General features: G+C 45.3%; 1 protein-coding gene across 3 annotated transcripts in view; it reads right to left on the reverse strand.

Annotated features, from left to right (window-relative positions):
- PCCA (propionyl-CoA carboxylase subunit alpha) overlaps positions 1–23,369 on the reverse strand; it is a 356,179-nt gene that overhangs the window by 2,845 nt on the left and 329,965 nt on the right. For all 3 annotated transcript variants that reach the window (XM_082675555.1, XM_082675556.1, XM_082675557.1), the window contains 2 exons: positions 12,512–12,652; positions 1,157–1,234 (listed from right to left, as the gene is read on the reverse strand). In XM_082675555.1, the coding sequence (XP_082531681.1) occupies positions 1,157–1,234; positions 12,512–12,652 (219 nt within the window). The remainder of the gene's footprint in view (positions 1–1,156; positions 1,235–12,511; positions 12,653–23,369) is intronic.

Genomic DNA, 23,369 nt, shown 5'->3' on the forward strand with positions numbered 1-23,369 from the left:
AACAGATGTCAGTACTAATACATCTTTTTTTCCCTCCCTAAATCGTTAGGTCCCACGCGTGGATGTGGGTCTTTCAGCTTTTTTTTTTTTTTTTTAAATTTATTACCCAGGGATTCCCTGGTGGCGCAGTGGTTGAGAGTCCGCCTGCTGATGCAGGGGACACGGGTTCGTGCCCCGGTCCGGGAAGATCCCACATGCCGCGGAGCGGCTGGTCCCGTGAGCTATGGCCGCTGAGCCTGCGCGTCCGGAGCCTGTGCTCCGCAACGGGAGAGGCCACAGCAGTGAGAGGCCCGCGTACCGCAAAAAAAAAAAAAAAAAAAAATTTATTACCCATTTACTTATTTTTGGCTGTGCCGGTTCTTCGTTGTGGTATGCGGGATCTTTAGTTGCAGCATGCGGACTCTTAGTTGCGGCATGCAAGCAGGATCTAGTTCCCCAACCGGGGATCGAACCCGGGCCTCCTGCACTGGGAACACAGAGTCTTACCCACTGGACCACGAGGGAAGTCCCCCTTTCAGCTCATCTTGATCTAAAAGTGAATTGTTCTCTTTGTGGAGAAATTATCTTGAAAAGTTGCATTAACTTTTTTTTTTTTGCGGTACACGGCCCTCTCCCTGTTGTGGCCTCTCCCGTTGCGGAGCACAGGCTCCGGACGCGCAGGCTCAGCGGCCATGGCTCACGGGCCCAGCCGCTCCACGGCATGTGGGATCTTCCCGGACCGGGGCACGAACCCGTGTCCCCTGCATCGGCAGGCGACTTCTCAACCACTGCGCCACCAGGGAAGCCCCGAGTTGCATTAATTTTTGCAATCTCTAAAACCATTTCCTGCTGTGTCACCTAAGTCTCAGATAACTAACTGCCTCTAAGACAGATGTAAACATTAAAAATTAAAGACCCCTTAATTCGAAAGACATTAAGGTGAAGAACAGTTGTTCTTTGACTCCCTGGATGTCACACAGACTCTCCTAGAAGGCCTGCAGGTCACGTGAATGCAGAACACAGAGAGCCCCGATTGCAGCGCCCTCGTCCGCAAGAGGGAGAGGCTGGGAGAGACCCCGTCCGCCGTCCCCCTCAGGCCCCAACCGTCCAAGATTCCAAGGTGGAGGTTCTGCTTCCTGTCACAGCGGCCTGGGCTGGGGGGACCTCGGGGACATACCTTGCCAGTTTTCCCAGCTGTCATACTGTTCTGCATCTTCATGGCTTCAATCACACAAATTTCCTGACCTTCTGCTACCTGGAAAATGAACAAAAAGTGGACAGAAGTTTTAAGAGCATTTGAATTTTGCAAGAATGTTCAAGAGTGAGGCCATTAAGAGAATCTTTTTGTCAAATGCTCTGAAATATAATCCAAACAGCAGCAATAGCCTCTAATACTTCGTATTCCAAGTACATCTTCGGGGACCGCAGAGAAAGGCCATTCCTTCTATCATCAAGTCCTTGTTAGAAAAACATCCCTGATATTGGAGGCTCTGGGTGCTGCTTGTGGGGCCTCTCCTGGGAATCTCTGAATCTGCCTCTGCCACAGAGCTGTGGCAGAAATGGAATGCCTTCCACTTACGTGAAATGTCCAGGATTAGCACGTCTCTACGGACAGAAAGATCTGTGGCTTCCAGGGGCGGAGGGGAAGGGGGAGTGCTTGCGGGTGGGTGCAGAGGTTCTGCGGGGGTGATGAAGTGCTCTAGGATTGACTGTGGCAATGGTTGCACAATTCTGTGAACAGACAAAAACCACTGAAGTGCACACGTTAAAGGGGTGATTGTATTGTATTGTGAAGTTTTATCTCAGTAAAGCTGTTAGCAAAAAATGGAGTTTCTGTCCGTAGCCCTGGGGGGCCGGGAACAACATCCAAGCACCCGGGCCATGGGGACCGCTCTCCCAGCCTTTGCATGGCATGCCAAGGACTGACAACCGGGTGGCTCCCAGAAAGCGCCTTCAGGGAGTGATTTCTGGAGCTCCACCCATTCCTTGCAAGGAGGCCGGTAGCTCCCAGGGGCACTGGCTCAAGCTTCGTGCTCAGCTGTTTGCCTTCTTGGGTGAGGGAAATCCAGGCACAGCTGGGTATAAATCCCCTGGGGTTAAACCTGGGACTCCCACCCAGGAGTCAGCTGTGACTAAAGGCCCTTGTATCTATTCTCCTTTCTCTGCCCTTGATGGGTAAGCACCAAGGAACTGGGCTTGCATTTTTCTCCCATCTTTGTGAAAAGGGCCTTGAAGTCTTTGAAATGGGCGAGCTGAATTTCCTGGGGCACCGGCTGTGTGGGGTGCTGGTAGGCATCCTGGCGTGGGGCTCCTGGACCCTTGTGCTCATCCAGCGTTGCAGAAGTGCCTGGAGAATGTTCTTTCCTGAAATCCCCAGACGATCTCCAAGCCCCCCTCCCGGCCCCCCGTGGGGCACAAGCTGTCTCGCTGGCATCGGGACCGCCTGAGCCCTATGCGTTCCTCTCCTCTGCTGATCAGGTGGTGGGCTGCTTTTTCCTGGCACAGAAATATAGGAAGAGAGGGGATGCCAAAGCTTTGGTGCTGGCACGGAGGCGACACTGCGCTGGAGAGCTGGGCACACACGCCGTGCTCGCGGCCCTTTGTGACTCACCGTCACCTGGCACCTGCATTCCAGAGAGCGGAGAACTAACTTGCTAGGGTTGCTCTTCAACACGCAGAGGGAGAGCAGTGAGGGAGGCTCCAGGGCAACGCGGGTCCCAGTTGGGGTGTCAGAACAGCCAGCCCTCAAGGCGTCATTTCCGAGCCTTTTTCTCCCTTTTTCAAAGGCAGGCAGGCAGGGACCAGACAAGATGGGAGGAGGGCACGTCCCCAGAAGTAGCGCCTGCTGAGTAACTCCACACACAAAATGCTGGCGGGCCCGGGACACGGCTCTCAGGCAGAGGCTGAGGGTCCAGAGCTGGCCTCACGCAGCAGCATCCCCACTCAGAGACGGGGCATCCCGGCATCAGGGCCCGTGGCTTTCTGGGAAATGGATCTGATATTCAGCCACGGAAATTCCATCCAACAATCAGTGATCGGCTCTGGGAACTCCTTCCTCCCCGATGGACCAGTGCCTGCAGTGGGCGGCTGCGTGCATTCGCCTCGTCCCCTCCCCCAGCCGGGCTTCCTGTGCTGGTGTCTGAGCGCCCAGGGCCCATCTGACCAGGACCAGCCCCAGCCCCACGGGCTTCTCTCGGGCGGGCGTGAGCTTGCTCTCCTGCAGCTGCTCGGCCCACTGCTCAGCGCCACTGGCCAGAATGCTCTGTGGGATTAAGTGAATTCGCAGTTAACGCGACTATGAAAAAGAAACAAATGAAGCTGGGAGATTTCCAGTGGTCACTAAGGGGGTGGAGACCAAACTGACAATGATGTCCATAAGAAACTCGCAGAAGGATGGCCGGGCCCCGGGTCACAGCCCCACTCCAGGCTCGAGCTGGCCAGGCTGGAGGTGAGTGAGAGCAGGGCCCGAGAGCCTGGGAGCAGTGGGAGGTGGACGTGAAGTTTCTGGGGCTCCACTGTCGCTGTCCACTGACCGCCTTTCCTGGCAGCTCTGCGTGCTTGTGGCGAGGGTGATCTGCAAAGGGGTGACTTGCAGGCAACTGCGAGTGGTCGGTCCCCAATCATCCATCAGAAAAACAAAACCTCTGATTTAGCTGGAGACAATCCGGGAGACGTGGGCAAGTCTCCCAGGTAAAACACCCCCTTCTCTCAGATGGTGTCACTCTGGCAATGTGATTAAAAGGGCTTCAGAGAAGGTGCCTGCGGACTGGAAGTGCCAATCTGCTGCCAGACGGGCAGCGCCGGCTGCCCTGAATCTGGAACCATCCTCACGGCTCTGTCATCCTTTTCTTTCCTGTTTCCTCTCCCTAGTTTCTTTCCCTGTTTCTGCTGGTCTCATATTATTTGGTGGAAATTTAAGTAATTCATTTTTCTCTTTCTCCGTTCACTCACAGCAATCTGCTTTGTGGTTTGTTTTTGCTCATTCGTTCCTAAAAGAGAAAGAACTCTTGGAAGTTGATCCTTGATGTTCCACCAAATAGTGAGACACATTTCCGTCAGCAGAAACATGTTATACGTGCACGCACGCAAACACATATACACACGTGAACTTGACCTAAATTCAAGCTATTTCATCCCTCAAAAACCCAAGTCAGGGAAGCAAATACAGTACAAACTGTACGTCAAAGAACACAGACGGGGCTGTAACTGGGGGCTGCTCCACCAACCTGCTGGGCCGCAGTTCCAACAATAACCCAGACAAAATGACACAGGCCTCTCACCTCAACAATCTGGAAGCCTCCTTGTCCAGAGGTGCCTGCACCCTCCCCTGCCCTCCCCGAGCTCCGGAAGGCACTGGAAACACCGCCTGGATTCCCCCGTGTGCTCAGAAAGTGGGGACAATAACTGGGTGAGCAGAGAGGGCGCCTCCACGGCCAAGTCTCCCTCGGACAGCACGCACGCGGGATGCAGCCACTGCAGGGTTTGTGGGCGCACACTTCCCCAACACTCTGGTGAATCACTGCATAACGACTTAATGATTGTGACAGGATGTCTCCAACATCGGGCTTACAGAATGGTCACAAGCCTCGCAAGTCTCTTTGATAAACCTACTCAGCCTGATGTACTTCTCCGCTCCCTGTCTAATTGGTGTAAAGTTTGGAGGTCTGAATCCTGTATCTTTCATCCGGCTTATTGCGTCCTCTCCTTTGACATGGGGTCAAGGTTCACATTCGCATCTGATTATCAGAGCGCACTCATTAAGCGGGAGCCTGCCTTGCCCCAAAATGAGTAAGCTGGGGAGAAACCTCAGCCCATTTACTCAGCAGATTTTAGCATGCTTGGGAGGCCTGAATGTCACCCGGCACAGCTCTGTGCTGCAGAGTTTCAGACATCTCCAGCTGATGATTAATTGTGAGTGATGGGAAATAAAATCCAGTAAAGCCAGCTGCTTGCCACGGTCGGCAAAATGGCTCTGATGGATACAGGCTGCCAATTTTCCAGTTTTACTGGCAAGTCTTCCAAGTGTAATTAAGGGAAGTTATAAATGATATGGAAATCTATCAAGTTCCATTTATTTTCAGAGGACTTTTTCCCCAGAGACTTTTATCTTCAAGCTTATAGTCTGCTTTGTTGTGCTAATGATTTAAACCGCTTCTTATTTCTGATTAAAGCCCCCAATATCCTCTACCAAGTTTGCTTTACTCCTTCCCCAGAGATTAAAAGACACAGAACCTTCTCCAGCACATGTCCCTCTGGGACAACATGCTAAGGCTGGGACACATTTGGCAACTTGTATAGTTCAAACTGCAAATGCATGAAGAAAGCCCCAAGAAGGTGCACGAAGAGAAAGAGAAGAGAGGGGGGAGAAAGATCTCCACCAAATATAAAAGGAAGTCCCCAAAGTACAGACTTGAAAGCTGTGCTCAGGACCAGATATTCATCAGAAGGTAGTGTAGCTCACTAATGTTATTTGATTTGGAATAAAAGCATGAAAATGACGGCAAAGGCCTAAAATTGGAGATGTAAAGGATGACTGCACAGTATTCCATTTCTCAATTTCATCCTTCAGAGCCACAAAATGGGGGTGATACAGTGACGGGATGAGATTTACAGTAACAGCTGTGGTCTTCCCACACAAGGGAGGCCCTTCTAATGGGCTAAGGTCTGTTTTGAACAGACGGGGAGGAACAAAACAAGGTTCCCTATTAAGAGTGTGCAGTCATATTTCTGATAAAGAAAATGATTATGGGAGTCAGATTTCCTCCAAGACAGTCCCTAACCCTCTTTTGTCGTCCACAACCAGGGCTGTTTTAAAGGTATTATCCTTTAGATATAGGAAAGAGGCCATAAACGGCGTGGAGGGTTTTTCCCCCGTAAGCCTACTCTCTAGCAACTGTAAAGGATGCATAGGAAACTGTGCCAGTGGCATATGGCTTTCTACTGTGCTAAACATTCATACAAAAGACAGGTTCATCAGTCATTGGAGTATCTGGATAAAAAATTAGCTCCTGATGGATGGTATTTTGAGCTTACCTGCTGCTAGTACATTACCAGAGAAACACAGGTTTTGAAACCCACATGACATTAGAAACTGCAGACCATGAAATACGACACGTGCAGGAGCACATAATGTACGCCAGATTATACAAAATAATAAATAAGCTATTTAAACCCTCTGCCTAAAATTGGGCCCACTGCAAGGAACCCTGGGTCACTTCTACACAGGCCAATTAATGCACAGCATCTGCTGTATAGAAGCCGGGCATGAAGCACTTCCGAATGATTTCAGCAATTAAAAGAGAACTGTTTCCTGCCTGTTCAGACAGCAACTGTTTCAATGCAAGAGTGAGCACCAAATCACTGTGTGCAGCTGAAAAATTAAGTCCCCTTTTTTGGGGAAGAGGGGTGGGTGGGAGGAAGAATTTTTATGGAAAAAGGAGCCTCCTTTTGTTGTCCTATATTCTGTGTTTTCTGCCAGATTAGACAGAAGGCTTGGAGGGCGCAGCGGCCCGCCGCAGTCTCCCCTTCTGCTGCACCCGCCACCCGAAAGCAGGGATCAATATCAACCCTGCTGCCGACTCCACAAAAGTGAAAATCCTTCAATTACGTTTTTTAAGGCTGTGCTACTTAGAATACAGGTGCCTGAATGCAATGCATTTTAAGGCCCTTAGATCTGAAGAAAGACGCAGTTAACAGCCACAAGGAAAAGGCATCTCAGATTTGGTTAAAAGGCACTGCGAGGGGCTTCCCTGGTGGCACAGTGGTTGAGAGTCCGCCTGCCGATGCAGGGGACATGGGTTCGTGCCCCGGTCCGGGAAGATCCCACATGCCGCGGAGCGGCTGGGCCCGTGAGCCATGGCCGCTGAGCCTGCACGTCCGGAGCCTGTGCTCTGCAACGGGAGAGGCCACAACAGTGAGAGGCCCGCGTACAGCAAAAAAAAAAAAAAAAAAAAACAGGCACTGTGAGGATCTGAGTATAATAACTTCCTCTTTCTGAGCCGGTAAGATAGGCTGGTTAATATCCCCTGATATTTCCTGAAGAAGAAACATACGTTCCCATCCCAAGATCTTCGCGTAAAGAGGGTGGGAGAAGAGACCCCGGGGAACAGGGCAGTATGTAAGCAGTGTTGGAAGGAACCATCATTGAATTACAAAGAAAAGAGAGGGCAGGTGACAGAAACGCTGCCAAGCCCCTTATCTGCGGTGTAAGGCCTCCCTGAACGGGTCTGATCACCAGCGACTCACTTGGGAGGGTGCTGCTGGGGCTTCCTCCCTGGATGTGCCTGGGCGTCAGAGCAGGAGCCCAGAGGCTGGGGACAGAACACAGAGAGGCGGCCAGTATACAACGAGCCCAGTTTTCCCGAAAATTCCTTAAAATGAAGAAAATTACTACTCCCTACCACCCTCTAAGTTAGCTCAAAACTGGAGCCAGAACCTCTAAGGTACAAAGAGAACCAGTTCAAGTTGATGTCATTTATAGTACTTTTAACAAATCAGTCTGGATCCTCCACCTCTGTGAAGTAGGCTGCTTTAAAGGACTCAGTGAAATAATGATTTTTTTTAATTTGTTAATTTTTTTTTTTTTTTTTTAGCAAAAAGGTGAGAGGAGATATTTTGAATCTTGTTAAGGTTGGGGACTATCATCTTCAACAGTGTTTAAAACAAAGATAACATACCCTCTAATTCCAAGTAGATCCTCCCTTGAAAAACAAAATCAAATGCCAAACTTGTAGAAGACTTGTCTACAATATTTACTGATTGATCTACAAAAATATTTTATCTTATATTGATAATTATCATTAAGTTAAACTGTAAAAATTCCCAAACTGTTACCACCAACAAAAATTAATCATAACATTCAAAAATAAATGTCATCTGGAAAAGATAAAAAGGCCAAATTCAGGATAGCCATTACCTCTGAAGAGAGCAGGACAGGATTTCTCCTGGGGAGAGGCCACAGGGCAAGTTCACCGTATAAGCAATGTTTTATTGTGAAATAAAATCTGAAGCAAATATGGTAAATGTGAGCAGAGAGCATATGAGTACTTGTATTATTCTCTACAACTTTCTGTATGTTTGTAATTTTCATAACTTAAAGTTTAAATGTTACATAATGAATGCATGAAGCTATATACCTGCTTTCGAATACAATCTGAGGTATATAGGTGAAAAACTGGCAACTTGTCAAGTAAACCATTTGAATAACCACTGCTATAAAATATGGAAATTTAATCACTGCAATTACTTCACGAGTGTAAATCAAGGCATCCAGAAACTGGAAAATCTATCAAACAGCCGAGCCAGGACCTCTGCCAGGGAAAGATGCAGCTACCGATACTGGGCCGCGTGAAGCCCACGGGTCACTGCCAGACAAGCACGTCAGGAAGCCCCCACCCGGCCCTTCCCATGGGGAAGACGTAAGGCCAAGGGAGGCTTCAAATCCTGCTTCTTCCAGAAATGAAAAGGAAGGTCTCATGCCAAGTTTATTCTCAATTTCCCCTACATCAGCTGTAAGCTCAGTTACAGATGGTTTAGGGACAAAGGGCAGGTGTGAATATCGTTCTCTGAAACAGGGCACCTGTGTCTCCAAAGCGGTGGTGTCCCCCTGCCTGGAGGCCTCTCCCCAAAGGAGCACATGCACGGAGGAATATCAATCAGGGCGCAATCTGGGTGGTTCTCCCAGAAATCATTACACAGTTTCTGTTCTCCTTGGTGCACTTTTATAGTATATACCACTTTTGCCTAAGACATTGTTCATGAGAACAGCAATCTCAAACAGCTAATTAATTACCCTTCTGCTGCTAAAGGTCAATTCCGTCATCAAGCGGATCTTCCTCATCTTAGCCCCGCACAAATACTCCAAATTCTGTCTTACTAATATCAAACAGACTAAGAGGTAAGGAAAAGCAGCAACAGGTACTTAATATCCATCTGTTATTTTACCTGGTCCTACAAACTAATAACTCACAATATAATAATTAAGAAAGAAGGAAATGTAAGCGGGTATTCAGCCTGCTTCTGGTTCATGTCTCACTTAATCTGTGATGTTATTAAATAAGATGAATATTTCTGATGCAAAGAGGAGATGACTGCAGAATCTAAACGTAACTAGAAACCATCTTAATTAAAAGCAATATTAAAATATCCCCACGGGTTGCCTCATTTTTATTTTTTGTTTTGTTTCTGATATCAAAGTCAAAACGAAAATTGTGCCACAAACTCGGCAGCTGTAAGTCTAATGCTGGGGAAAAAATGTATTCAGCATTATTCTGAAAGAATATATATTTTTAATATTTTTGTTCAAGGAATCATAAAGATAGAAGTTTAAAAACTTAATACAAGTTATTTTTTAAATGCTAACTTTGATTATAGAAGTGCCCCTGGTTTATATTATTAAATGTACAGAAAAATAGGTATTTTTCAAACTGAAATGAAAATCAGTTATTGTAAACATATTTTCAGAAGGCAGACAAAAAAGGCACGTAGGAAAGGCATATAAAAGCCATTCTTGGCAACTGTTTCCTCAATTACATGTGTGATTCTAGATGTTCTCAATCCACTCCAACGTCATTTCTTTCTGGTTTGCGTGCTTGTATGCATTTTACTGCTTATGAACTGGCATGCCCTCCCGACATACTCAAAAAGGTTATTATACAATCATTTCAGAAATGATTTTCCTACCATATTTAATGTTAAATAGCAGGCAACGGACACTGAAAAAGTACTAGCGACGTTTGCTGGGTGAACTTGAAACAAGCACTTAGAGTAAAACCCAGCTTCTGAGCTGAGAGGGAGGGGGACCTCTCCCCACAAAGCTCTCTGAGCACACTGACCGCTTCCAAATGGCCACCTCGGATGATTTCGTCCTGAGCTGCTTAAGCTCTGTTAACGCCGTTTACTTCGCAGAGCAGATCTGTCCTTTATTGTCTATGACACTTTTGTGGAGCAGGTTATTGCCAGGCTCACCATTGTAAGATTTGTCAAGCTTTACTTATGCTAAATATAAAAATTACAGACAACTGGGATTTAAGCTATAAAAAATAACATTACAAAGAAAAATAGAATACTTGTAAGCCCTTAGCTGTGTTTTTGGTCCTTGTTTTCCTTGAAAATACACAGAGATGACTGATTCCGTTATCTTCCTACTGATAAGAGTGGAACCTGGCTCAGCTAGTGTTATTGCTAAGGACAAGACAACACGCCCTACAGTGTTAAAATAATCTTCAACCGCAAAACTTAAAAGCTACAAGTGTTATTTTCTTATAAAGGCCTCAAGTATGTGCCGTGCCTTAGGTCCAAGGAAATTTTCGACTGTTTTAATTACACAAGGCAGATTTAACTCTAGAAGTTGTTATAAGAGCCGACGATCAAACATCCCACCCCCTGCTTTTGGTTTAGCTATTAGCAGTTTGGGACACTTTTCACAAATAATAACTCAAGGGAAAATACTGTCTTATCAAAACACAATGGTACAGAATATGGAAGGAAGTTCTGCCAGGACCAAAAGTGGCACTGGAAGCTAGAGAGAGGAATGAAAGCAGGCCTTCCGTGACCAGCCCAGGCACATGCGTGTGCAGAGCATTTATTTACAAGTAAGGGGACCCGGAGACCAGGAGGCGGTTCAGCAACCCACCCCCCAACCCCCCACGGTGTGCTCTGACTTTAGAGAAATACATAAAATAGAGGCCCCAGTTCCTTCTCAAACCAAACCAGTCTTGAATACCCACGTTTAATTATCAGTGGTGGTTTCCAGTATCTGAGCTCCCCCCACGAACCGAGACTAACACCACACTGCTCCATTCCACCAAAAGCCCTGCCTTTCCCACGTTAACTTCTTAAGCAGGAAATGGAAAGTACGAAAGCTAAGCCCTTCTGGTATCTGGACCAGCTGCTGGCAACAAGGAGGCTGCAGGCCCCCTGCTCTCTGGGGAGGGGAGCTGACAGCCTGAACTGCCCCCCCAGCAGGGTCCCAGCAGGGGCTGCCACCCTCTCCTCCTCCCTCCTCTCAGGTTCTGTCTGACTCAGGTGTTAGAAAAGTGAGGATTTCAGTGAAATGTGTATTTTTCTTTTTCCAAGCACAAATGTGATTTTATAATTAAAGCCACACAGTTAGGCCTGACAAGCTCAGGATGGCTGCACACAGCCTCTGTGGCTTCCAGAATAAGCTTAAGGAGGAAAATGGAAACAACAACAAGAACCCCTCCCGCTGTTTACCAACCTACACTTCTAGTCACCAGGAGACTGTCCTGACTGCTCTGGTAATGTAGTGAGTGTAGACACTCTTAACGTCAAGGCCAAGGGGCTGTCTTCTCAGGGCCGTAATCCTTCAGAACCAACAGATACAAGACAAACCCCTCCCCGACACTCAACACAGAATCTTCATTAAGCATCGCCTCTCCCAAATCCTTAACACTAGCGTGTTAATGAGTGTTTTCTTCCAGCAATGTCAATGCTTTCAAAGTAAGCCTAACAATTCACAGCTCCTGACCCTCTTTTATGCTCTTCTAGAAAAGCTGGTAGTTGTTCCATCTCTATATCATCAGGTAAAGCAACTGTTGAGTCAGTTTTCCAACTTTACATATCAGTTTCAGGGCTAATCATTTAAACAGCTGAAACTGATCATTTTTTCTTAATGTTCATCTACTGTAAGTACTTTTCTAGAAGCTAATGCCAACCAACTACATGAGTTTTCCTCAACGTTATTTTACTTACGTTAATAAAGAAATACAGAGGCAGTTTTAATGTAATCTTTACAGGAAAATATATAAACTCCTGCGACATAATTGAAATACAAAATGGAATCACCGTATCATCCATTAAAGACCGTCATGTTTGGATGTTATCTTCCGGCACATAAACAAAAATGTGGGGACTTAAGCGCTCCCTAGAAACCTTCTGGTTGCATCTTTGTCTTCTATTTACTTTTGCTGCTGATCAATAGATTTCTATCTATGTGCTGCTACAGTGAATGTATCCTTTTGTCCATAGCATGCTACCTTGAGACTGAACATGTGAGGAAATATTAACATAGCTTTGATTTGTGCGTTGATGTCACAAGGTCAAGATGAAAAAATTCAAACTGTGATCCTAAATTTTATTTCGGAAGTGCTCTGGTACTATACAGATTACGGAATTAACTTTCCTTAGTACCCTTCCTATTTATTCCAGAATATGTGCAAAAAATTCCCCCATCGGGGGATCATTTCTTGGCATGACTTCTCTAAGGATGCTTAAACCACAGAGAGCTAAAGAGTAAACAGAAATTTTAAATGAAACGCTTCCTGAAACACTAAATTTGCCAAAAAAACAATGAATCTGGCCTTATTTCTGTTCCAGTCCCCGGTCATTTGGGAGGAGAGGCACTCAGAGATATTGTTACTAACCTAATTCAGATGTGAAACTGTTGGACAAAGAATGCACAAAAGCTCCTCTGCTGTTTTGTGGGGTCGTATGACTCAAGAACGAGATCCTGCTTCAGCCTGCAACAGCCCCGAGACACACACACAGACACACACAGAAGTACGGTCCTTACCAGGTCCCCAGGCTTGACAGAGACGGCCACCACCATGCCAGGCATTGGGGAGCGCAGAATACTGCTTGTGTCCTCAGCCGCTTTTTCCAGCATAAATTTGTTCAATTCTGCGGCAAGTTTGGTTAGGATATGCACCTTGTACTTAATGGGAAAAGAAAGTGAGATTAAATGATGAACTTTTCCTCAAATGTAGCATTCATTCAAAATCAGTTTTTAGCTTTTAAATTACACCATCTCTCAAGTCAAGTGGTTTTTCATAATTGTACACAAAAGCAAAATATATTAGTTTGTTCCTGCCATATGTTGTGAGCCGGTTGTTTAAGAAATTTCTTGGAAGTAGAACTACTCTGGTAATTAATTAATGATAAATAGTAATCACCCTGTATCTTTTTAAAAAAAACACCTCAAAACATTATAAAGAAAACAGTGAGAATTTCTTTGTATTCCCTTCACCACTTACAAACTTATCCCAATCGACACAAATTCCACAGCTGGGCCAGCCCACGGGAGAAAGGGGTGCTGCCATAAGACACCGGTAGGTGGCAGCAGACAGCCGTGTCAAACTGCCTGCTCCCCCCAAGACAGTGGCTGGACTTATGTATCAGTAAGTTAAGACAAAGGGTTTTTGGTGTTCATTTTGGGCAAAATAATATTTAAAAACACACATTTTTTCCAGGGGCATAAAATGTTATGTTCACGATCGAAAAAGTTAGCTTTTCTTTTTAGGCACAACACTACGTGCTCTTTCCAATGTAACAAGATGGTTATAGTTGATAGAGATGAAATATAATGTGAATATCCTCTGCACTAAGAGGCAATAATTCTAGATTTTAAAACCACTGACAGAAACACGATCTGCAGGGCTTCCCTGGTGGCACAGTGGTTAAGAATCCGCCTACCAATGCAGGGGACACGGGTTCGAGCCCTGGTCTGGGAAGATCCCACATGCCGCGGAGCAACTAGGCCCATGCGCCACAACTACTGAGCCTGCGCTCTAGAGCCCGCGAGCCACAACTACTGAGCCCACGCACCACAACTACTGAAGCCCGCATGACTAGAGCCCCTGCTCCGCAACAAAGAGAAGCCACCGCAATGGGAAGCCCCCGCTCGCCGCGACTAGAGAAAGCCCACACACAGCAAAGACCCAACGCAGGCAAAAATAAATTAATTTAAAAAATACAAATAAATTAAAGAAAAAAAAAAAAAGATCTGCACAGCCCAGTACTTTAATGGCACATTTTGTAGGTGGCTCTCAAATAATGAGGGGTACGTTAAAGGCAGTTCAGTCAAACAGAACATTTCTAATAAAGGGAATTTCTGCCTGGCGGGAAAAATCCTAGATCTCTGTGAATAAACACATGAGCCACAGTTTGCTCTGTTCAAACAGAAATAAAATAACATGGCTGGAGGAAGTGTTACTTGGTGAAGTTGGAACCACCACCTGAAGATTTTCAAATTTCTACCAAAGTGCATTTCCCTGGGGGAAGACAGATGCAGTATCCAGGCAGCTCCATTTTGTTCGGAAAAAGCTGCTGTAACTCAAAGCCTCCTGTGGGCATCGTGATGGCAGGGAGGCACAAGCAAAATGGAATCACCCTTAACTCTGTCCAGGGGCGATGAAATCTCTTAAGTGTGCTCTCTACGGGGCCTGGTTTCAAAAGGCGTGGTGGGAGGGTCCACAGAAGAGCTTCGATGGCCTCAGTTCCAAGCAGGTTTGCGACACTGTGACAGGTTGAATAATAACATCTTTTGCATGTTTCTTTACTCCTGAGTGTGTTTTGCAATCAAGACGTACAAGTAAGTGTCTGCCAGTTTCGGAAGGATATGATCCTTAAGTGAAATTACAGTGCAAATAAAAGCTTTTTGCTCCTATTAAGATTCATCTGAGTCATAAGTGGTGAGGGAAAAAAGCAAGGAGAGTGCATTCTGCTGTCAGTCTAATAAACATTCTAGGCAGAGGGGCTATTTATCAACGATGAATTGTACCTCAGAGTCCTTCATTAAATCTATGGGAGGGGGGCTACAGGGAGAGGGGAGAATATAATCGTACCAAATTGCACAGTTTCAGTATCTGTGCTCTGTCTGCCTTGGAGAAGAAAATCCAACATCACTAGAAGCATCGAGGTCAACAAAAAAAAGTTACTTTCCTGGCTGGCACCACCCTGTGCAGCTCCTCCTCGTGACTGCTCAGCATTGGGCCCAGTTGGCTGGTTTTCCCCGGAGCGTACAGATCTTTTTTCTTCTTGTTTTTCGCACAATTTGACTTCAAAATGTGAACTCAGGGAAAGTATCTTTCTACACTGAGGACAATATGACTTATCACATTTCACCACCGTGGATATATACCCTTAAAAACTAATTTTAGCTATATCACAAACGAGCCTTAATAGAAATAAAATGCTAAGACTGTCCCAAGCTCCACGTCTCCCCAGAAATGACAAGATCCTGACTCAAACTGGATCCTTTTACTATTTTTATAATTTTCATATCTTTGGATTCCTTTCTCTGTAGGACTCCTGCTTTGCTTGGAAAGAGATGTAAAAGAGTCACAAAACTCAATGCCTTCAGATGCAGCCTTTGTTATTGATGAGATGTTCCTTTTCCTTTTGTATTTGTTTATTGTTCTTAAATCTGTTTGGGGGATAAGCGACTTATTGTAATCACAAGTAAAAAATAACAACGGCGTAAGTGCCTCAGGAGAGGCCCTGTTGCACATAGTTGGCTGAGACATGACCTTTCTGAATATAAAAAGCGGCGGCAGAGAGAAGGTTCTCTTTTTAAGACTACCTTTGATGTTGCCCTGACCTTCAGCGTGCCCACACAAACACGGCTTCTGGAAACAACCCCTTGGCTGGCGGTGCAGCGGGGCACGGGGCGCAGGCCAGGATGGGAGCTGAGCGGAGAGCAGCATATGGGCCCATCAGAATGAACGGCCTGGTGAGAACCGTAAAAGCTTTTCGATGCCTCAGAAAAGAAGTCATTTAAGAATGTACACTAGGGCTTTCAGAGCTTATGATCAAAACTGCTATTTATTGGTTCCTCTGAATTCTTAGGGGGCACGGGCAGAGTAGCCAACGGGGTGAGAGATTTCAGGAAAATGCCCCGTGACCTGTGCAGGCTTTGATTTTATGTTAAGTATTTGAATATTCCTCATGGGCTCCTTAGAACTTTCCTGGAGAGTTTTGATTTTCAGTTGTTGTTGTTATTGTTTTCAAGCAGAGAGACCACCAACTCGATGTTTTGGGGGTGGGAGGCCAAGATGTTAAAGGCTCGTTGACGGGACAGAGAAGCACAATCCTGGCAGAAGCCAGAGGTACTCCCTCTGCAAGGTCTGGAGAGATGTCAGCAATCAGGGTTCGAGCCTGCTTGCTGGTGGGGCCGGAAGCTGAGCTGCTCCCGGGCTCATGAGGATGGAACCTCACCCCAGGGGTGTAGGGAGGTGCTCTCCAAACCACAGTCAAATGATTAAATTCTTGAAAACACACCTCGCAATGTAAGCAGGTGCTCCCGGGCTCCAGCTCCCCGACCCACAGGGCACCAACAGGCGGGAGAGAGGCCTTACCTAATAACCTAGCTATGGTCAAATAACCCCAGGCCCGGCTTCTAAGCAAATTAATTTTGTGGTGTCTGCAATGTAAAACCATGTCTAACAAGAAAATTTCTCCCAAAAAGTTCAAAAGAAAGAGAGAAAAATCATACCAGACGTAAAAAGGATCAGGAAGAAAACTATAAGAGATGGACAATTAAAAGGAACACAATGGAACTGTTACAAAAATGAACATACAGCTCTTAACAGGGAACCTGACCACAGGGAAAAGGTGGGGGGCAGAGCCGGGCGGCTGCTGGCGGAGGAGAGGGCCAGTCCTGGTTTTGGGGGGAGAGATGGCTTTTTAACCAGACTTGGTTAACGAAAACATCCTGCCAGTGGGCATGCCCAGCCGTGCCCTGCACACACCCCACTCGGCGCCCCGGGGCAGCAAAGAGCCCTCATGGTGGACACGCTGCCCTCAGATGGTCACACGACACACCGTCCTGCTGGTGTCCGTGTTAGTTTAGCACATGCATCTCCTCATGGGGCTTAAATCCCTACTTCTCCCCAAGGCCTCCAGATCTACCAGCGGTGTAACACATCCCACGTGCTCACGTGCTTGTGAGACTCAGGGGTCTGGGGGCCCCTCCCAGAGGAGTGCGTCCAGTTTGTTTATGCATTTTTTCAGTCGTGATTTCAGAGCCTCTCCTGTCTTTCCTCGCAAAGTAGGCTCAGCTCCAGTTTTCTTCCCTACGTCATTCTCCCCACGATGAGGAGCACACAGCTGATGCACTGCTCATGCTTTTTCACATCGCCTGTGGGTCCGCTCAGCCGACACGGACTCAAGGATAAATGATGAAGCTGCACTGTCAATTACTTTTCATCAATTACCTTAACATCCTGAAGCACTGGCCTTAGACTGTACATCGACCTTCACTAAGTAAGGTGGCAAAAACCTTTCTTCAAATACAAGGATCTCTTCTCATTCAAAGTTTTACACCTTCTGCCCCAAGGGTCTCCAACCCTTAAGCTGTGTCTTCATTTCCACCGCATGGCAGTGAGCTAACACTCAAATGCTCCTCTAAAAGTCTACTTTCCTAACTCTGAGCCAGAGGTAAACTGTCAATATTTTTAAAGTGACAGAAATGACTAGATGCAAAAATGAGCATGCATCTTTGAAAACATCGGTGTTTCAGAAAAATAGGAAAAAAAAAAACCAACCCCACAAGATATAAAGCATTTAGGTGGGATTAGAACTGTAATTCAACCTTGTTTTCCTTTCCTACAGTCTTCGTGGGATACATAATTAACACTGGCAGAAGAACAAAGCGAGGGTTCCAAGCCAGGCAAAATACATTCCCCCTCTACTTCATTCAGCATCAGGCCCTACAAAACCAAACCAACAAAAATGTTCATGAAACAATACTGAAAGCACACAGAATTGAAGCTGGCGCTGTCCTGCTGGAGGTGCACCCAGGCGAAGAAGGGGGAATGAAGAGACAGCAGTTAGAGCGCCTGGCACCGCCACAGTCACCGGGCCGGCCTGTTAGCATAACGCTGTGACAGCTCCATCGGTACGGTCTCAAGGTAGCTGTCAATCAAGGATGCATCATTTAATCCAGCAGCACTCGGAGGACTTTCTCCGACAACCCACATGACAGCATATCTACAGCTCTATTTATATCAGCACCCAGTTGTGTTTACAATGCTGTTGTAATTAGAAAAGATGCAACAGGCAGCAATATTATTGAGATCTCCATTTTGCAGTACTGCCCTGTAAAGTGCGATCCTGCTTCACAGAGTCATGCTAAATGACAAAAGGCTATTTTCTTCAATCTCCCGGCTCAGACAGCACTTCATTTGCAGCTATCTGTAATTAGATTAATGGTGTAGTGCAGTACAAAGCAGGCCCACTTCACATCAGATAGCATATGAATTAGGACAAACACTTATTTCAATTCCAGGCAGAGAAAGCAATGACTGGGGTATTTAGCATACCCTTTATGGTGGAATGAGATGTTAATTGTGTACCATTACCTCTAAACTGCTTGCTTGTTGTATAAATCACTGTGCTAATTGATGCAGAGATAGAAATGTAGCCACAGGCAAGAAAGCAAAGGAATGAGGGCCGAAGATGCTGGATAAAGGATTATCGAGTAAAACCATATGGAGATGAGGTTCCTTTGAAACCTCTCCTTTCTGCCCATGAACAGGATCTCTTAAAAGTACAGAAGAACTCTTGAATCAGGAAAGAAAATTTAATTTTTCGCATTTCTTTTTAAAAACACAAATTCCTTTAAAAAGTTCCTAGCTGCCAGAAATCCAAATAAGAGGCAGGTGGAATTAATCTGAATATACGCCTATAAAAATATGGAACGTGTAGTTTTCAAATAGTTGGAGCACCTTAACAGGGTTTTTGGATCATAGGTTACTAAGTAACACTTGGAAACTACCTGAAGCAGAGGTTTCTGACACATCCACAGGGCAAAAACAAGTTTTTCCCAAGACTTGAGGTTGTTCTTATAGACCAAAGCAAAATACAAAACAAACCTGTGCTGGTTTAGGGCTGTGAAAATTAAACCGCACAACTCAGATGGGACTTGAAACCACGGTCTTTTAATTGAGATCACACATCTCGTCTCAGGACTTAATGAAGCTCAGGTTCTTTAAGTCTCATCGCAGAAAGAATTCAGTGAGAGACAGAGTGATAGGTAAGAAGTGGATTTATTACATTATAAAGCAACTATACTCCAATAAAGATGTTAAAGAAAAAAAAGAGAGATGGATTTATTTAGAGAGATACACATTCCACAGACAGAATGCAGTCTGTCTCAAAAGGCAAGAATGGCCTTGGGAGAAACACACTCCACAGAGTGTGGGCCATCTCAGAAGGAGAAAGGCCCCGAAATATGGGGTGGTTAGTTTTTATGGGCTGGGTAATCTCATAGGCTAATGAGTGGGAGGATTATTCAGGGAAAGGGGCGGAGATTTCCAGGAGGTGGGCCACCACCCACTTTTTGATCTTTGATGGTGGGCCTTGAAACTGCCATGGTGCTGGTGGGCGTGTGGTTTAGCATGCTAATGTATTACGATGAGCATATAATGAGGTTTAAGGATTTACTGGAAGTCCAATCTTCTGCCATCTTGGACCTAGTTGGTTCTAACCAGTTTTTGTCTTGTCCTATGTCTATGTCTCACTCTTTTAAAGGTTGTACCCTGCCCCCTTCCCTCCCATTTCAATAAGATTTTAATGATGTAGAAGCATTTACTGAGGATGTGAAGCCAACAGAAGAGAACCATTTTTATCTGCCATTGAAACAATGGCAATGCCATCACCAAAACACTCAGATCCGACTACTGCAGTTCGTGATTTCACATAGATAGGGAGGAACGAGAAAGGAGATCTTTATTCTTGTTTTTTTTTCCTAAAACTAGAAAAAAATAATAAACAAAAGCACATAGTGATTTAAAATGCTGTTCCTTCCTTGTTAAAATGTCCCATTCAGCACACAACAGCTCTTATCAGTGTAAAATGAGCATCTCAGAAGCACAAATACAGACACCAAATGCTATACTCAAGAAGTCCAGCTGTTAAAGATCCATAGATAAACGTGCTCTTCGGAAGCTCAAGTGTTCACAATTTTTTTTTAATAGCAAAGCAACAATAAGGTGCAAATTACTGCTGTGCACTTTTTCACAAATTCAGCTGCTTAGTAATTAGCACCGTTATAACAAAACTTTATTATAGTAAAGTTAATAGTTCAAATTCTCAACTTGATAGTAACAGTTAATATATCCATCTATTGCAAATGCACATTTAAGAAATACTATATACGGTTTAGCCTTGTGAAATACAAACACCACATTAACGTGCAAGACAACAAAACAAGGTCCCAAGAAACTAGAACGTCTCGTTCAAGTTATCACCTCTGCAACTTGGGGGGGAAAAGTCCGGCAGCTCCTTGGTTGGGAGCAACAGAACACCTGTATTACAACTGCAAAGTCCACAGTTTAAGGTCTGGGTCATAATGCTAAATAATACTTAAAAAAAAAAAAAAAGCAACTCTGAAGGAACATCAAGGGCCCTTGAAATGGAAACAAATGCCAGCAAAGAGTGTGAGCTACTCTGACATAAGGCCTCCCAAGCGTGCAGCAAGGTGACAGAAATGGAAACGCACTGAAGGAAAGCTCTGGAAGCAGGGTAAGGGCCCACTCCTGATCATTAATCACTTGTTTAGACCACTTAAACTAGAGTAGCCCAGCCTACAGCAAAACTCCAACACGCCCCTCACTTGTGGGTCAGCGACGCTGGTGTTAACAGGAGAAAATATATGGCTTCTGATATTGCGTCCCAGTTCCTCAGCATTTGCTCCCTTTAATCGAAAAAGGCAGTTAAACACAAAGTAAATCATTCAGTTAGGTTAGCTGTTAAAGGACATGCAATTGACACTGTCAATATGCTGCAGTGACATAATGTGTCACTTTCAACACGTCCAGCTACATTTATGAATCAATCTAGCCTCAAGGTTTCATTTTTTTAACTGCTAAGTTGGTTCTTGAACTTCAATGCGCCACAAGGAGCCTCGACGGCAGTAAGCAACAATCTCATTAAGGGCAGTGTTTGAGGGAAGAATCACAAAAATAGAGATGGGAGGTACATTCTAACAAAATAAAACAACAAAAATGCATGAAGTCCATTTCAGCAACTCACCTTTCAAAATGCTGGCTAAAAAGGGAAAGGTTTCCAGAAAAAAACTTAAGGCTAATATCAAAACTTCGATGAAATGAGTTAGTAAGTTTGTGTACATCTCCAGCTAGTTCCTAAAACACAACATCCTCTGGAGAGGGGATGTTGGTCAACAATGCAAAAATCTAACCTAATTTTTCTTATTGTGTGTTTTAATCACAAGGGTCCTTCCAATTCTAATATCCTAAGATAAGCAACTTTCCTTTTTTAACAATAGTGCTGAAAATTAAATTGAAATTAATTAAACATTAAATCCAGCACTTAATAGGATTGATTTCCTCAGTTGGGCTCCACTGAGGTTACTTTCCTTGTAATTTGAAACACTTGTGTCTTAATACAAACCCAAAAATGATGGAAAAGAAGAAAAGCTACTGTACGGGGAGCCAGACCCACTCCCGGTCTGCAGGGAAGGGGAGCTTGGAAAGCAAGTCATCAGCGGGTTCCTGAAGGAGTCTGTTAATGGGACAACTTCCCTGGAGCTGGGCGCCGTGGGACGCTGTGTGCACGTGTGCCCTGATAAAGGCGCCCAGCCTCTGCTTCGCCCAGGTGCCCACAAGCTGTCTAACATATGCCACAAAGGTAATTTGCTGGGATAAGTGGCACTTTCCCATCCACAAAGGCAAGTCCATTGACAGTACACTGTACAGAACTCACAAAATAGAACATGTGCGTTCTGTTTGATCAGGAGCCTCCGTGACACGTTAGGACTATAATGAGTCATTTCTTTCTATTCTACACAAGAAAAATACTATAGATCTTTGAAAGCCTTGTACCCAAATAGTACCAGCTAACATCTGTTAACATTACAGGCTGTTTCTATTCTGCACCCTGAATTGCTTTATGTAATTACGAGTTTATAAGGTATTTGGTAAACCAGTTAAAGAAGGTGCCTTTTTAAAGCACTGTATAATTTGGGGTACAACGAAACATTCTCTTGAAAATCTATAATTAGGGCAGCATCAGCTTACAGGAAATGTTATAAAAACACAACTATGGGGACTTCCCTGGTGGCGCAGTGGTTAAGAATCTGCCTGCCAATGCAGGTGACGTGGGTTCGAGCTCTGGCTGGGGAAGATCCCACATGCCGCGGAGCAACCTAGCCCGTGCGCCGAAACTACTGAGCCTGTGCTCTAGAGCCCGTGTGCCACAACTACTGAAGCACATGTGCCTAGAGCCCATACTCCACAACAAAGAGAAGCCACTGCAATGAGAAGGCCATGCACCGCAATGAAGAGTAGCCCCCTCTTACCGCAACTAGAGAAATCCTGTGTGCATCAACGAAGACCCAACGCAGCCAAAAAAAACCCACAAAAAACCCCACAACTATGTAAATAAGCACACAGGTAGGGAAGTGTACCATTTTGCTATGTCCCCACCCCTCTTCTCTGTGAATTATTCTTTGTTCATCTCAAGTTAAAGTAATGCTGTCTACAGGGTGCAGAATAAGCAAACTTTGGGGAAAAGACTTTGGGGAGCTTGGCCTTCCCCTGCAAGTTCTTCAGTGCTGAGTCTGAGCACCAGAGGCCTGGGAAGTGGGCCAATGCCAGGCGCTCTTCAACAATGCTCTGACTTTACAAGGATTTTTTAAATGACAAAATATTTTTGCTATTACGCGTTCACTGAAGAAACTCAGAATCTAATACACCAAAATGCTGGCTTATATGGGTCAGAAATGCAGAAAGTAAAACATGTAAAGATAAAGCAAACAACGCTCCAGATGACAGTGCGACCATGTAGTAAACTGCTGACCGAGAAGATCAGAGCAGAAAACAACTACAGAGAATCACAGCACATGCCTCCCCCAACAGGCCCCTTCTGAGCTGAAAGCAATTAGCTCTCTATCCTCCCCTTCCTGTCTAAAAGTTGGACATAAATGTCCTTTGTAAAGGTGTCTCCCTCGCCCACACCAGGAGAGCCACCACTCCAAAGACAACTCTTATCACCTGAGAGGACTCTTCTCTGCATAATAAACCTGACTAAACAGCCTTTTTAAAATCACACATTTCCTAGTTATCTTCTCACAACTTACGCTACCCCAGAAGCCCCAAACCCCTTTGTCTAACCTCTTCTCCACACTGTATTGCCCTTTGTTGAGATGGTATACAGACCCAAATTCTCACTGCCTCAAGCGACATTTCTTTATGAACTCCCATGTATACGTAATATAATCTACTTTCCCCCTCTTGTTAATCTGCCTTGTTAGTTTAATTTACAAGGCTCTAGGCACTGAATGAAAGAAGACAGAAGAGGAAGTTTTCCTTCCCTACACAGCCCAGCAACCACTGGTCCAAACTACTGGGAATGATCTCTGTCAGAGGGTCTCTACTGCTTCGCAATTTTACAGCTTAGAATTCTGACATAACCAGGGCTACTAAATGGACTTCTGACATGCTACACACTGTGCACTACAAAGAACATACAACACTGAAGGTAGGTGAGACCTGAAAAGCCATGTGCCAGTCGAGGGAACAGGAGGTACGGCTGTCACACTGGAAATGGCAAAAGTGAAAAACACAAGTCTTTGAAGCCAAATGACCTGAGTCTGACATCCCCTTTTGGCCTACTGACCTAACTCCTCAGAA

Source organism: Grampus griseus (assembly GCF_964374135.1).
Source record: "Grampus griseus genome assembly, chromosome: 18".
Lineage (NCBI taxonomy): Eukaryota > Metazoa > Chordata > Mammalia > Artiodactyla > Delphinidae > Grampus > Grampus griseus.